Raw genomic sequence first — 15,023 nt, forward strand, 5'->3', positions numbered from 1 at the left:
TGGTCATGTTTTGTTGACTAAAGGAAAATGGTGGAATAAGATAAACATAGTCCAAAACATATAAACTGCAGTTCATTGTGGCTGGAGATATTTTCCTTTATTTAGTTATTCTGCCCTTACAAAAAAAGATTGCAGGTTTGAAACTGCAGTTAAAGTGCAGTAACTAGCCAATTGTGGTATTATGGAAGCAGTAATTGTAGTTAGACTTCAAAATTACTGCAATCTTTTTTGTAAGGGTGGCATCACACACACGATTTATGCAATAAATAATGCATTTAAGCAGGGCAAGGAGGCTTGTTTTCTTATACTGAACAAAAATACGCAACAATTTCAAATATTTTACTGAGTTACAGTTCGCATAAAGAAATCAGTCAATTGACATATATTGATTAGGCCCTAATCTATGGATTTTATATGACTGAAAATACTAATATGTATCTGTTGTTCCCAGATACCTTTTAAAAAAAGTAGGGGTGTGGATCAGAAAACCAGTCAGTATCTAGCGTGACCACACGCTGTCGTATGCATCCTTCCAGAGCATCCCAAACATGCTCAATGCTCTGGTGAGTATGCAATCCAGAACTGGGACATTTTCAGCTTCCAGGGAATTGTGTAGATTCTTGCGACATGGGGCCATGCATTATCATGATGGCGGCGGATGAATGGCATGACAATGGGCCTCAGGATCTCGTCACGGTATCTCTATGCATTCAAATTGCCATCAACAAATGCAATTGTGTTCGTTGTCCGTAGCTTATGCCTGCTCATACCATAACTCCACCACCATGGTGCACACCATGGGACACTCTGTTCACATCATCAAACTGCTCAACCCCACAACGCCATACACGTGGTCTGCGGTTATGAGGCCGGTTAGACGTACTTCCAAATTCTCTAAAACAATGTTAGAGGCGGCTTACAGTTGAGACATTAACATTCAATTATCTGGCAACAGCTCTGGTTGTCATTCCTGCAGTTGGTATGCCAATTGCACACTTCCTCAAAATGTTAGACATCTGTGGCACTCTTGTGTGACAAAACTGCACATTTTAGAGTGGCCTTTTATTGTTCCCAGCACAAGGTGCACCTGTGTAATGATCATGCTGTTTAATCTGTCAGGTGGATGAATTTTCTTGGCAAAGGATAAATGCTCACTAACAGGGATGTAAAAGAATGTGTGCACAAAATTTCAGAGAAATAAGCTTCTTCTGCATATGGAACATTTCTGGGATCTTTTATTTCAGCTCATAAAACATGACACTAAAAATGTACATGTTGCGTTTATATTTTTGTTCAGCATAGTGTGTGAGAGGGGGAGCACCTGGTATGTTTGTCGAGCAGAAGGGTGGATTTAAGGTGTTCAAGCTAGTCTTTTCTAGTACCAGATATTTGATGTCTGGTAAGCTCTTGAATAACACATCCTCTGTGTGCTATAGAAAATCTAGGTTGAATGTAGTAGGCAACTTGAGATTTTGTAACCTTTATGGTTTTATCTATGGAGAAACTTGTCAAGTCTATGAGACCATGCTGCAACGGAAGCTTGATGAGCCACTACAGGAACATGTTTCACTATCAAATTCTCTTGATCTTTGGACCGCTGCATATTTGATCACTGAGCAAAAACAGAGTGACCATGAACACACACATTACAAGGTATCCAGTTCCAGGTCGCTGCTAAGACGTTCGTACACAACAAATGCAATTGTGAAATTTGATACCACCATTCGTATGATGTAAGGGAACCCCCTGTGCTCTCTGAACAGCAAGGGCACATCACATAAGATTAATGGATTCATAGCATGAAGTGTCTTACTTGACTTTTCAATAGGTTAAGTGAGTCCAGTCAGCATTTTTTCTGAGAAAGCTATTCAATCGATCATGGATAGTGAGTGTAGCTACTTTCATAGTATTGATAAAAGAGTGCAGTTATCTATTGTGCAGTATGTGGCCTACTTTGACTCATGACTCAGAGGTTTCAAGAAAAAAGGGAGAGGTCTGGTTTTCTGTGAAAGCATTTAAGCCAACAACCTGCTGAACTGGAGAGCTCTCCAGACATTTCGCAGAGTGATAGTTGTTAAGAGCCACAGGGCAGATAATATACCTCACAAAAGACACAGGAAAAAAGCCTCTTAAGATTCCATACACACCTAGTGCCTTCAGAAAGTAATCACACCCTTTATTTTTTTCCACATTTTGTTTTACAGCCTGAATTTAAAACGGATTCAATTTAGATTTGTCATTGGCCTACACACAATAGCCCATGTCAAAAGTATAATTATGTTTTTAGAAATGTTTACAATTTAATTACAAATGAAAAGCTGAAATGTCTTGAGTCAATAAGTATTCAGACCCTTTGTTATGGCAAGCCTAAATAAGTTCAGGGGTAAAAATGTGCTTAACAAGTCACATAGGAAGTTGCAGGGACTCACTCTGTTTGCAATAATAAATGTTTAACATGATTTTTGAATGACCACCTCATCTCTGTACTCCACACATATAATTATCGGTAATGTTCCTGAGTCGAGCAATGAATTTCAAACAGATTCAACCTCAAAGACCAGGGAGATTTTCAAATGCCTCATAAAGAAGGGCACCTATTGGTGAATGGGTCAATATAAAAAATAAGCAGATATCAAATTTCTCTTAGAGCATGGTGAAGTTATTAATTACACTTTACATGGTATATCACTACAAAAATAGGCATCCTTCCTAACTCAGTTGCCGGAGAGGAAGGAAACCACTCAGGGATTTCACCATGAGGCCAATGTGACTTGTTTAAAACAGTTAGTTTAATGGCTGTGATAGGAGAAAACTGAGGATGGATCAACAACATTGTAGTTACTCCACAATACTTACCAAATTGATAAAGTGAAAAGAAGGAAGCCTGTACAGAATACAAATATTCCAAAACATGCATCCTGTTTGCTATAAAGGCACTAATGTAAAACTGGAAGAAAAAAAATGTGACAAAGAAATTAACTTTATGTCCCGAATAAAAAGTGTTATGTTTGGGGCAAATCCAACACATCACTGAGTACCACTCTTCCTATTTTCAAGCATGGTGGTGGCTGCATCATGTTATGGGTATGCTTGTCATTGGCAAGGACTAAAATGAAACAGGAGAGCTAAGCACAGGCAAAATCCTAGAGGAAAACCTGGTTCAGTCTGCTTTCCAACAGACACTGGGAGACAAATTCACCTTTTAGCAGGACAATAACTTAAAACAGAAGGCCAAATATACACCGTAGTTGCTTACCAAGACGACATTGAATGTTCCTGAGTGGATTCAGGCTGTAACATAAAGTGTGGAATAAGTCAAGGGGTATGAATACTTTCTGAAGCCATTGTAGACCATTTAGACCCTTGTTTCAGTATGACCATGGGGAGAAATTAGGTTTACTTTGAAGCTGCACAGTAGGCATGTACAGTATAAGTCTGTCTCTCTGACATAAACAGTTACCTACATGACCTGTTTACACCAGATGAATGCATAACATAATCAATCTTTACTGACGGCAAGCATGTAATATAATCTGAAAGGCTAATAATAATGACCATCCCTCCCCACAGAAAAGGAAGCAACATAATTGCGTGAAGCAGCACTAAAGAGAAATGTTCACAGCATCACAGATCATTTTTTAACATCATGAACTCTTCAGTATGTGAGCTTATTTTGGCAAAAAGTAAAACATGCATTTGAGGATGTGTTGAAACAGCACCCACAGTCTGATGGTTGAACTCATGTCTTGGTTACATGGTTTCCTGGTTACAAATGCTGCAACCATAGGATAATCCAGAAGTCTATCAGTTTGCTTGTGGTGCCATATGCTGCTGTCATTTCCTGAGTGTTGAAATAACAAAATGTTCATATCAGATGGCTAAATATACCAAAATACTGCAAAACTTGCATAACTTTGAGTATTAATAACTATTCCCATGTAAAATAAAATAAATGAATGTATTCCCAAAATGTCTTAGCTACAGAAGCCAAATCTCTGGTTTGTATGTGATGTGGACAGAAAGGGGGCATCCTTGTTATATGGCAACATAAATCAAGAGTTCAGGACTATAAGGTTCTATCTGCACTTGTCAAAATGTTATTGACATAACCTTGTTCGGTTCAATGTTCTCTACTCTAAATACCACAATTCATGTTTTTAAATTCAAAAGAATTAAAGATAAAAAAATTGCTAACACACTTCAAACCAAAGAGGGTTCAGAACTTTAAAGCAAATTATCTCAGAATATTCTTTTGGCAGATAGAACTTTATAGTCCCAAAACCTGAATATTAAAACCTTACATAGGATCAATCACTATGTCTAACTACATACATCCAGGCACTGAGAAGAAGACCTATGCATACCCCTGCATCCCAATAACGCACACATATTCAAAGTAAAATAACATAGGCATGAATTAGTAATATATTTTAACAGAAATAATCAGGAAAACAAAAAATATGACTGAGAATTGTCCTCCCTCTATATAGAAATAATGACATTATGTCAGATGATTATTTCTTTTACGAGTTAGGAGAAAGCAGTAGACAATAGTGTGTCTTAATTTTGTTTGTTAGTGTTGTCAATACAGTGTGTCAAGAGATGACTGTGGTTTAGTGCTAAACAGAGTGCAAACTGGGAAACATCGGAGCACTAAATAATATTCTCCATTCAAGTCAATGATTTGTCCGTTCTATTCATTCTATCTGATAGGTACAATCCAGATAAATAACTTTTGGGGGTCCAAGCTTCAATATATTACACAAATGTGTGTTTTAAAACACCCTTTTCCAATATACTATTTGGACATTTTGCAAAACTCTTCATGTTCTCAGGAAAACCCTCAATTCAATTATAAAATCACCAAATATGTCATGTACTGAAATTCACAAGTACAACTAACCAAGGGGGATATTTTTTCTCTCTGCATTGTTGGGAAGGGCCCGTAAGTAAGCATTTCACTGTTGGTCTACACCCGCTGTTTTACGATGTGACAAATAACACTTGATTTTGATTTGAGGGATCCCTAATTAATATAAGACAATGAGTGAGAGATGGAAAGACTGATATGGGAAAAGGAAAATGAAAGGTGGAAAAAAGATGTGCAACAGAAAAAGACAGAGACGGGGGGGGAAGAGAGAGAGGAAGAGAGAGACCCATGCCTTCTCAGGTGGTATTTTCAGCACCACAGTGTGAGTGTGTATATAAATAGATGTGAGGATGGAAATCAATAGGCTCATTAGGTCCTCACGGTATGAACAGTTTGATAGAATCACACAGCTCCCAGCTGTTTGTTTCCAAGCGGTTGTCAAGCCTCCTCCTGTCTCGCGAATAGTTGAGAGATGTTCAGTTCCGCAAAGCAGCCAACCTGCAATGTAAATAAAAGTGTTATTGTTGATTTATATGAAAATCTTTGGTCTATGTGCATGTTGATCATTGGAATATCACTATGCATAATTAAAAGGGGGATCTATCATAGCACCAACACATCTAGCCAGAATCTACATTACTTTACAGTCAAATAATTTGAGAATAGTTTGTCAACACATTTCCTTAATTTAGAAAACAAACCCACAGTAACCAGTGAATGCTGCATTGTTAGGGTACCTGCGAGAAAGCTGGTCCTCCTTCTCCTGCTGTGAGCGTGAGGAGCTCTCTCCCAATGAGGTGGCTCCTGCAGGCAGCTGGCTGAGCTGGTCCATCACCTCCAGACCACTCTCTTCTGCTATCTGGACGATGAGGTCATCCACCTGGTCCTGGGGCGTGGTCAGTGTGGTGGCCGAGCTCATAGAGTCCTCCATCACCTATAGGTGAGTGGGTTTATGTTGTTTCACAATTAATGCAATTATCCAGAAGGGTACAGTAATGCATGTTGAGATAAAGGGTTTAGTGAACTAGGAAAATGGTCGAGGAGGCAGAGTGAGCTAGAGGTCTTAGGGAAGACATGAACAAGAGGCTTGAAAACTAACGACTTCAAGAAATTAAATTTATTAGGAGTACAACCATTATGTATACTGAACAAAAATGTAAATGCAACATGTAAAGTGTTGGTCCCATGTTTCATACGCACAAAAAGCTTTTTTCTCTAAATTCTTTTTGCACAAAATATTTTACATCCCTGTTAGTGAGCATTTATCCTTTACCAAGATAATCCATCCACTTGAAAGGTGTGGCATATTAAGAAACTGATTAAACAGCATGATCATTACACAGGGGCGCGCACATTGTGCTGGGGACAATAAAAGGCCACTCCAAAATGTGCAGTTTTGCCACAACATAATGCCACAGATGTCTCAAGTTGAGGGAGCGTGCAGTTGGCATGCTGACTGCAGGAATGTCCACCAGAGCTGTTGTTCATTTCTCTAACATAAGCCGCCTCCAAAGTTGTTTTAGAGAATTTGGCAGTACGTCCAACCGGCCTCAAATCAAAGTTTATTTGTCAGGTGCGCCAAATACAACAGTGAAATACTTACTTACAGGCTCTAACCAATAGCGCAAAAAAGGTATTAGGTGAACGATAGGTAAGTAAAGAAATAAAACAACAGTAAAAAGACAGGCTATATACAGCAGCGAGGCTATAAAAGTAGCGAGGCTACATACAGACACCGGTTAGTTAGGCTGATTGAGGTAGTATGTACATATGGATATGTAGATATGGTTAAAGTGACTATGCGTATATGATGATCAGAGAGTAGCAGTAGCGTAAAAGGAGGGTATGGCGGGTGGGACACAATGCAGATAGCCTGGTTAGCCAATGGGTGGGGGCACTGGTTGGTCGGCCTAATTGAGGTAGTATGTACATGAATGTATAGTTAAAGTGACTATGCATACATGATAAACAGAGTAGCAGCAGCGTAAAAAAAAAAAAAGAGGGTTTGGGGGGAGGTACACAATGCAAATAGTCCCGGTAGCCATTTGATTACATGTTCAGGAGTCTTATGGCTTGGGGGTAAAAACTGTTGAGAAGCCTTTTTGTTCTAGACTTGGGACTCTGGTACCGCTTGCCATGCGATAGTAGAGAGAAGTCTATGACTGGGGTGGCTGGGATCTTTGACAATTTTTAGGGCCTTCCTCTGACACCGCCTGGTGTAGAGGTCCTGGATGGCAGGCAGCTTAGCCCCAGTGATGTACTGGGCCGTACACACTACCCTCTGTAGTGCATTGCGGTCAGAGGCCGAGTAATTGCTTTGTCATGCCCTCTTCACGACTGTCTTGGTGTGTTTCGATCATCCTAGTTTGTTGTTGACGTAGACACCGAGGAACTTGAAGCTCTCAACCTGCTCCACTACAGACCCGTCGATGAGAATGGGGGTGTGCTCGGTCCTCCTTTTCCTGTAGTCCACAAGCATCTCCTTAGCCTTGGCTACGTTGAGGGATAGGTTGTTATTCTGGCACCACACAGCCAGGTCTCTGACCTCCTCCCTATAGGCTGTCTCGTCGTTGTTTGTGATCAGGCCTACCACTGTTGTGTCGTCTGCAAACGACACAACAGAGGGAGGTGCTTAGTTGTACTATGGTGTTGAGCTGTAGTCAATGAATAGCATTCACATAAGTGTTCCTTTTGTCCAGGTGGGAAAGGGCAGTGTGGAGTGCAATAGAGATTGCATCATCTGTGGATCTGTTTGGGCTGTATGCAAATTGGAGTGGGTCTAGGGTTTCTGGGATAATGGTGTTGATGTGAGCCATTACCAACCTTTCAAAGCACTTCGTGGCTACGGCCGTGAGTGCAACGGGTCTGTATCATTTAGGCAGGTTGCCTTTGTGTTCTTGGGCACAGGGACTATGGTCGTCTGCTTGAAACATGTAATCCTTCTGGCCCCGCAGCCTTGGGTATGTTGACCTGTTTAAAGGTCTTCTTCACGTCGGCTATGGAGAGCGTGATCACACAGTCAAACCGGAACAGCTGATGCTCTCGTGATTGTCTCAGCGTTGCTTGCCTCGAAGCGAGAATATAAATTATTTAGCTTGTCTGGTAGGCTCGTGTCACTGGGCAGCTCGCAGCTGTGCTTCCCTTTGTAGTCTGTAATAGTTTGCAAGCCCTGCCACATAAGACGAGCGTCGGAGCCGGTGTAGTATGATTCAATCTTAGCCCTGTATTGACGCTTTGCCTGTTTGATGGTTCGTCGCAGGGCATAGCAGGATTTCTTGTAAACTTCCGGGTTAGAGTCCCGCACCTTGAAAGCGGCAGCTCTTCCCTTTAGCTCAGTGCGAATGTTGCCTGTAATCCATGGCTTCTGATTGGGGTATATACGTACAGTCACTGTGGGGACGACATCCCCGATGCACTTATTGATAAAGCCAGTGACTGATGTGGTGTACTCCTCAATGCCATCGGAAGAATCGCGGAACATGTTCCAGTCTGTCCAAACAGTCCTGTAGTTTAGCATCTGCATCATCTGACCACTTTTTTATAGACAGAGTCACTGGTGCATCCTGCTTTAATTTGTGCTTGTAAGCAGGAATCAGGAGGATAGAGTTGTGGCCGGATTTACCAAATGGAGGGCGAGCTTTATACGTGTTTCTGTGTGTGGAGTACACAACCGCAGACCATGTGTAACCACACCAGCCAAGGACCTCCACATCTGGCTTCTTCACCTGTGGGTTCTGTCTGTAATAAAGCCCTTCTGCAGGGAAGAACTAATTCTGATTGGGTCGGCCTGGCACCCCAGTGGGTGGACCTGACTCTCAAGTGGGTGGGTGTATGCTTTCCCAGGCCCATCCATGAATGCGCCCCTGTCTATTTGCGAAACCCATAGATTAGGGCCTGATTAATTTATTTCAATTGACTAATTTCCTTCTATGAACCGTAACTCAGTAAAATCTTTGAAATTGTTGCATGTTGCGTTTATATTTTTGTTTAATATTGATGAGGAACATTTTCTATAAACTTGTGCCACTCACCGAGGTGTGAACATCCAGGTTCTGGACCTGCGTCTCAAACTTGTCCATAACAGCAGACACCTTCTGCAGGTCCATGGAACCCAGCGCTTTGTCCAGTGCCTTGGTGACCTGCGTCATATTCTTTGTGACCTAGGGATATAAAACACAGGAGTGCTACACACAAAGGTAGGACAGAGAGTGCATCTCTATGAAAGTAGCCAGTAGCGAGGATGGCTGAGATTGGGGGTCAAGAGAAAAGATGACAATGACTAATGTGAGACACACAATTGGGTGATATTAACATATGATTATGATTAGGCAGAGGGAATAGACTTACCGCTTTCATAGTGACAGCAGTCTGGACCTTGGAGGCAACAGCATCAACACGGGATGCCATGCGCAGACAATTAAGGCCCTCGTTCTTCTTACGGATGGCATTCTCTGCATATACTCTGGCAACTTCCACATTCTTCTGCTGAAGAGCCTGGTGAGACAAACATACACACTAAAAGTCAGTTCAGTTGCCTATGAAAACAAGTTCAGGGGCTGCATGTGTAACAATCATCTTACAGTAGGCATACTGATCTAGGATCAGGTCCCCCCCCCTTGTCCATGTAATCTTATTCATTGTGATCTAAAAGGCGAAACTGATCCTAAATAAGCAATCTCTGCTCTGAGACATTTGATACATATGGCCCCTGGTCATCTGTTTAAATCCTTAGGACAGTAATGGACTGGTGGAGCCTCAACCATGATCTTCCACTGCCACCTGCTGGTTAATGTGCTGCACACATCTTTCGTCAACCTGTCCAATCAGACACCAACTGAACATGTAACGCGTATGCCTAATAATTATTAAGTTAAATTAACTATTTAATGACACGAACAACAATAATGTTGTTTATACGCTATTGGGATAGACTGACTGCTGATCCTGTATTACCACAGGAGGATTATGGCACCTTAATTGGGGAGGATGGGCTTGTGGTAATGGCTGAAGCAGAATATGTGGAATGGTATCATATACATCGAACATGGTTTCCATGTGTTTGATGCCATTCCATTTGCTCCATTCCAACCATTATTATGAGCAGTCCTCCACTGAACAATAAATACCACACCCTGCAACGTTCAGTAGGGCCCAGTGTACACCATACATATGGCAAAATGTTTTGCATCAGAAAACAAATATCTACTACACACAACCATGTTCAAGCCTACATTCTTTCTCAGAAAGCCCTCCCTTTACTCACCTTTTTAACTTTGGCTTGCTCAGATTTTGAATCTTTCTCTGCCTTTTTGGCAAGTTTTTCGAGCTGTTTTGCTGTAAACTGTTAGAGAAGTATAAGCAGACAATTTAAAGTGTAAAAATGTTTATTAACTATGTTTAAGCTCCACAAAGACAATGGCTAATTTCTTATATACCTTCAGTTGGAAGAGTGTGTCTGAAAGAAAGAAAGAAAGAAAGAAAAAAATGAGATGAAAGGGGTGATACACAGATACAGCCTAGAGCATTGGGCCTGGAATACTTTGCACTGACAGTGTGCAATGACGACTATGACAGACAGAGCAACTAGCTCGTGATCTCGGAGTCTGGATCAAAATCATAATTGTATAAATTGTCAACGCGTTCTGATAATTTCAAACTCTACACTACTCCAATGGCGATAACACGCGTAATGCTAGCCACCTAACTACAAATAAATGAAAACGGGAAGTTAGCTATCTATCTAGGCATCCAGACAGTTAAAAAAAATAATCTCTTCTATCCCCATGTTGCTAACATTACTCGTCTAAACCTTAACGTTTTTGAATACTCGTCTAGTTTCTGGTGACATCTGACATTGCAGTGAGATTTTAATAGCTAGCTACAAAACGTGTATATTTGGTCAAATCTAATATAAACTAATATTAGGCTATTAGCAAGGTATCATAACATTTACCTTATCGACTGGCTGCCAAGCTTTTCCTTTATGCTAGTTTATGTCGGCTAACTAGCGTTATAACGCACGACATAGATCAAAGTAAATTCACAATCTCGTCAAATAAAAAGTCGAAAACGACTTACCATCCATATCAGCGTGCCTTCACTTGATCCAAAACATGTGTTTTAGTTTGACAACGAGCTAATTTCCTTAATGTTTTAAATATTCTGTTTTTGTGATGAGTCTTTCTTTCCCCAAACGAGGTTAGCCAAAGCCACACCCCTTTCCGCTAGCGGCGTATTCCAGCCTAAATACGTCCACGTCATTGGTCAAGCGCATGAGAGCGGTGATTGGATAGATTCAGAGAACCTCAGCCAGGCGCTGACAGTCAAAAGAGTGCTGTCAAAAAGCAGTAGTTACCGTTGCTAACAACAACATATGAGAAGAATGAACCTCAATATCGCCACAGCCAGTAGCGATATTAGGATGTAAATATTGGTGGGGCAAACAAAAAAATACAATTTTGAATGCATGACAGCAAAGCCACAACACAAAACTAAACAATACATTAATTTCACTATAACGGTGACAAACGGTGCCCACAAACTGTTAGGGCCTACATAAAGCTGTCCCTAAAGCACAGCTTTCTTTTCAGCACAATGGAGGGAATCCTTACCACTGGTACACCAGGCTATCAGCGGGGTCTTGTCTGGCAGCGAAACAGTTTATTCAGCCTCATTTACTGCCTTTTAAAAAACATAGCTGATATGGCTGACTTTGTTAAATAAATGTGGTTTCTACTGACAACTGAGATGTACTATGGCATAAGGCCCTGGGGATGACGAGAAGATAATCCCTCATCCCTCATTTCGATTAAGACATTAATGAGAGAGCTAGGATGGATGTAGTCAATATAACTATTTCTTCAGCACTTTTGAAATGTACAGCAACAGAATTCAGAACATGGATTCAGAACATGGGCGTTCTTACAGCATTCTCCTTGTACACCAAGTCAGAACCGTGGGATAAATAAAGGAGGCATGTAAGCAGACAATGAAACGTCTTACAATATTCGATGATTACATTTCTCTAAAACAGGCTATAGGATACATGTGCAGCACCAAGTCATAACAGTAGGCTAAGTTATGAGGGGGAAAGGGACCAAATTATTTGGATGAGTGAGGCACATGGGCTACTAACAGCTACACAACATACACTTAGTACTACTTTCTTAGCCACATATCTCCCTGGCATATTACATAATTTATGCGGCAGCATACAAGACATTTCTGGACTCACCGTTGTTGTGCTGTGCTCACTTGAACAAGAAGGTGGCACGGCGTTCCAAGTTGTGGGCAAATTTTGAAATTCAACTTTGTCATAAAAGTCTGACATTCTCTGGATTTCTGGTGCGTTTAAGACAACTGGGAACTCTGGGGAAAAACAAGGTTGAATCATGACGTCAGTGATCTTCTCATATGTATATAGTGTATTCTAATCTACTGTATTTTAGTCAATGCCACTCTGATATTGCTCAATCTAATATTTATATATTTCTTAATTCTATTATTTTACTTTTAGATTTGTGTGTATTGTTGTTAATCGTTTTAAGATACTACTGCACTATCAGATACTACTGCACTGTTGGAGCTAGGAACACAAGCATTTCGCTACACCCGCAATAACATCTGCTAAATATGTGTATATGACCAATAATATTTGATTTTATTTGATTTAGAAAGAGGCCAGAGTTCCCGACTTGGAATTCCAAGTTGGATGACAGTTCAAAACGTATTTTTTCCCAGTCAGAGCTCGTTTTTTTCAGAGTTTCCGGTTGTCTTGAACTCACTGAAATCTGAGATTTCCCAGTTCCAATTTTCCAGTTGTTTTGAATGCAGCAGAAGTCATGCAGGATTGACAGCATGGACAATTTATTAAACATTTACTGACCCATGGTGTTGCGTGTGAATGTTTCTTCTTTTAAGCTTGGAAAAGAGACTCTTTCAGACAGATGTTTTAAATTCTTAAACCCAGACTTGGACCACACACCCTCTCCACTGAATAGCAAGCAGTGGAAGCAAAATAGTAATTGCTCTGCATTGCTTGCAGTTAGCCACCGATTCCTTTCAAACCACTCACTGTTGATTTTGCAATTTCCGACTTGCTGTGTAATGTTTATGTCCAATGGCCAATGAGCTCCGATATGTTTTATCTATAATTTCTCTTCATGTGACAAGGATTGAAAAGGATTTGCCAGTAGATTGTCAAGATTGTCATGATGATGACTGCATGTCTAGCTTCCTAGATAAGATTTTAAAAGAATGATGTTGACATGATCAGTCCAATCAAAGCGATGGTAGATATAACGTGATTTGACGTCATTTTATCTGTGGCCAATGACCTTGAGCCTTCTTGGATGGGTACTTCTAATGTAAATCTATGGCAGCACCCAAGGGGGCTTGAACTGCCTAGCTCTCCCTTTAAATCAAATAAAATAAAATGTTATTAGTCACATACACATGGTTAGCAGATGCTATTGCGAGTGTTGCAAAATGCTTGTGCTTGTAGTTCCGACAGTGCAGCAATATCTAACAAGTAATCTAACAATTGCACAACTACCTAATACACACACATCTAAGTAAAGGGATGGAATAAGAATATGTACATATAAATATATGGATGGGCCATGACCAACCGGCATAGACGAGATGCAATAGATGGTAGAAAATACAGTATATAATATCTGGGATGAGTAATGCAAGATATGTAAACATCATTACTAAAGTGGCATTAGTAAAGTGACTAGTGATCCATTTGTTGGTGGCCAGTTATTTCAAGTCTGTATGTAGGTAGCAGCCTCACTGTGTTAGTGAAGGCTGTTTGACAGTCTTATGGCCTTGAGATATAAGCTTTTTTTCAGTCTCTCAGTCCCAGCTTTGATGCACCTGTACTGACCTCACCTTTTGGATGGTAGCGGGGTGAACAGGCAGTTGCTTGGATTGTTGTTGTCCTTGATGATCTTTTTGGCCTTCCTGTGACATCGGGTGCTGTAGGTGTCCTGGAGGGCAGGCAGTTTGCCCCCGGCGATGTGTTGTGCAGAACACACCACTCTCTGGAGAGCCCTGCGGTTGTGGGATCCTGTATTTTCACTGTACTCACCTGATTTTCTCTTCTTTTTAAATGTTTTTATTTTATTTTTATTAACAACAGGAAGTACATGAGGGAACACAAGTATATATAACACAAGTATATATAAATCATATACAAAGGACAATTGGTCTAGGGGGTACAATATCACATTACACAAGGACCTTAAGGGACATACATACACTTATAATTCTAACAGCTTTTTTGTTAGTAGAGTATTTAATTGTCTTAAAATATAGTTCAATTTCTTTTTGTAAGGTAAGAAAATGTTGTGTTTTGTTTGTAAATTTACATTTGTGAATATGAAATTTGGCCAAAAGAATAATGAAATTAATTACATAAAATTGTTTCAGCTTATTTCTATATCTCTCCACAATAGAGTAATATCTTCATAAATGTGTTCAATTATAAATCTACTGATGTCTTGCCACAGTTTCCTTACATGAATACAATGCCAAAAAAGATCCAACACAGTTTCTGGGTGGTCATTACAAAAGGTACAATTTGAGTTTATGTTTTCCTTAAACCTCTTCATATAGTGGTTGACAGGAAAATATGTATGGACAATTTTAACGGAAACTTCCTTAATTCTGATTTTGATTTTATTTGATTTCTGTTAACAACATCCAAAGTTTTTTCCAACAGATATTAGCAATAAATCCGTTCCAATAAGGCATGACATAAGGTATAGATAGATACAACATTCTGCTGAAACATGGTTCGTATTGCTCTGTTGTTGAATGGAACAACAGAGAAACAAATCCTTGATCTTCTCTTGTCTTTTAACGGCACGTGCCTGGCTGAGGCCCCCCGAATCCATCCAATCACGGCTCTAATGATGTTGACTAATGACGTGGACGTATGTAGGCTGGGATACGCCCCTATCTAAAAACTGACGCGGCTTTGGCTAACCTCGATTGAGGGGAAAAAAGACGCGCAAAGGATACTCTGCTTGTTCAGAACAGGTCACGTGAGAGAGGCTTTTCTGTTGCTGAAGCTTAAATGGAAGAGGCCATTATTGTTAGTCACATGACATGATGCTTACTTTAACCACTTGTCCTCCACTTTCCA

The 15,023-nt window shown here is 40.4% G+C and overlaps 1 protein-coding gene across 1 annotated transcript; it reads right to left on the minus strand.

The window, feature by feature from the left end:
* Positions 1 to 75: 75 nt before the first annotated feature.
* On the minus strand, positions 76 to 11,086 carry LOC135524483 (charged multivesicular body protein 1a). Its single transcript, XM_064952051.1, has 7 exons — positions 10,949 to 11,086; positions 10,306 to 10,325; positions 10,134 to 10,211; positions 9,218 to 9,364; positions 8,902 to 9,030; positions 5,608 to 5,804; positions 76 to 5,368 (listed from the first exon to the last, which is right to left on the minus strand). The coding sequence occupies exons 1-7, from the start codon at positions 10,953 to 10,955 to the stop codon at positions 5,347 to 5,349; spliced, it is 600 nt and encodes a 199-aa protein (XP_064808123.1). The 5' UTR covers positions 10,956 to 11,086; the 3' UTR covers positions 76 to 5,346.
* Between the last annotated feature and the right edge of the window lie 3,937 nt (positions 11,087 to 15,023).

The sequence above is a fragment of the Oncorhynchus masou genome, chromosome 31 (genome assembly GCF_036934945.1).
Source record: "Oncorhynchus masou masou isolate Uvic2021 chromosome 31, UVic_Omas_1.1, whole genome shotgun sequence".
Taxonomy (NCBI): Eukaryota; Metazoa; Chordata; class Actinopteri; order Salmoniformes; family Salmonidae; genus Oncorhynchus; species Oncorhynchus masou.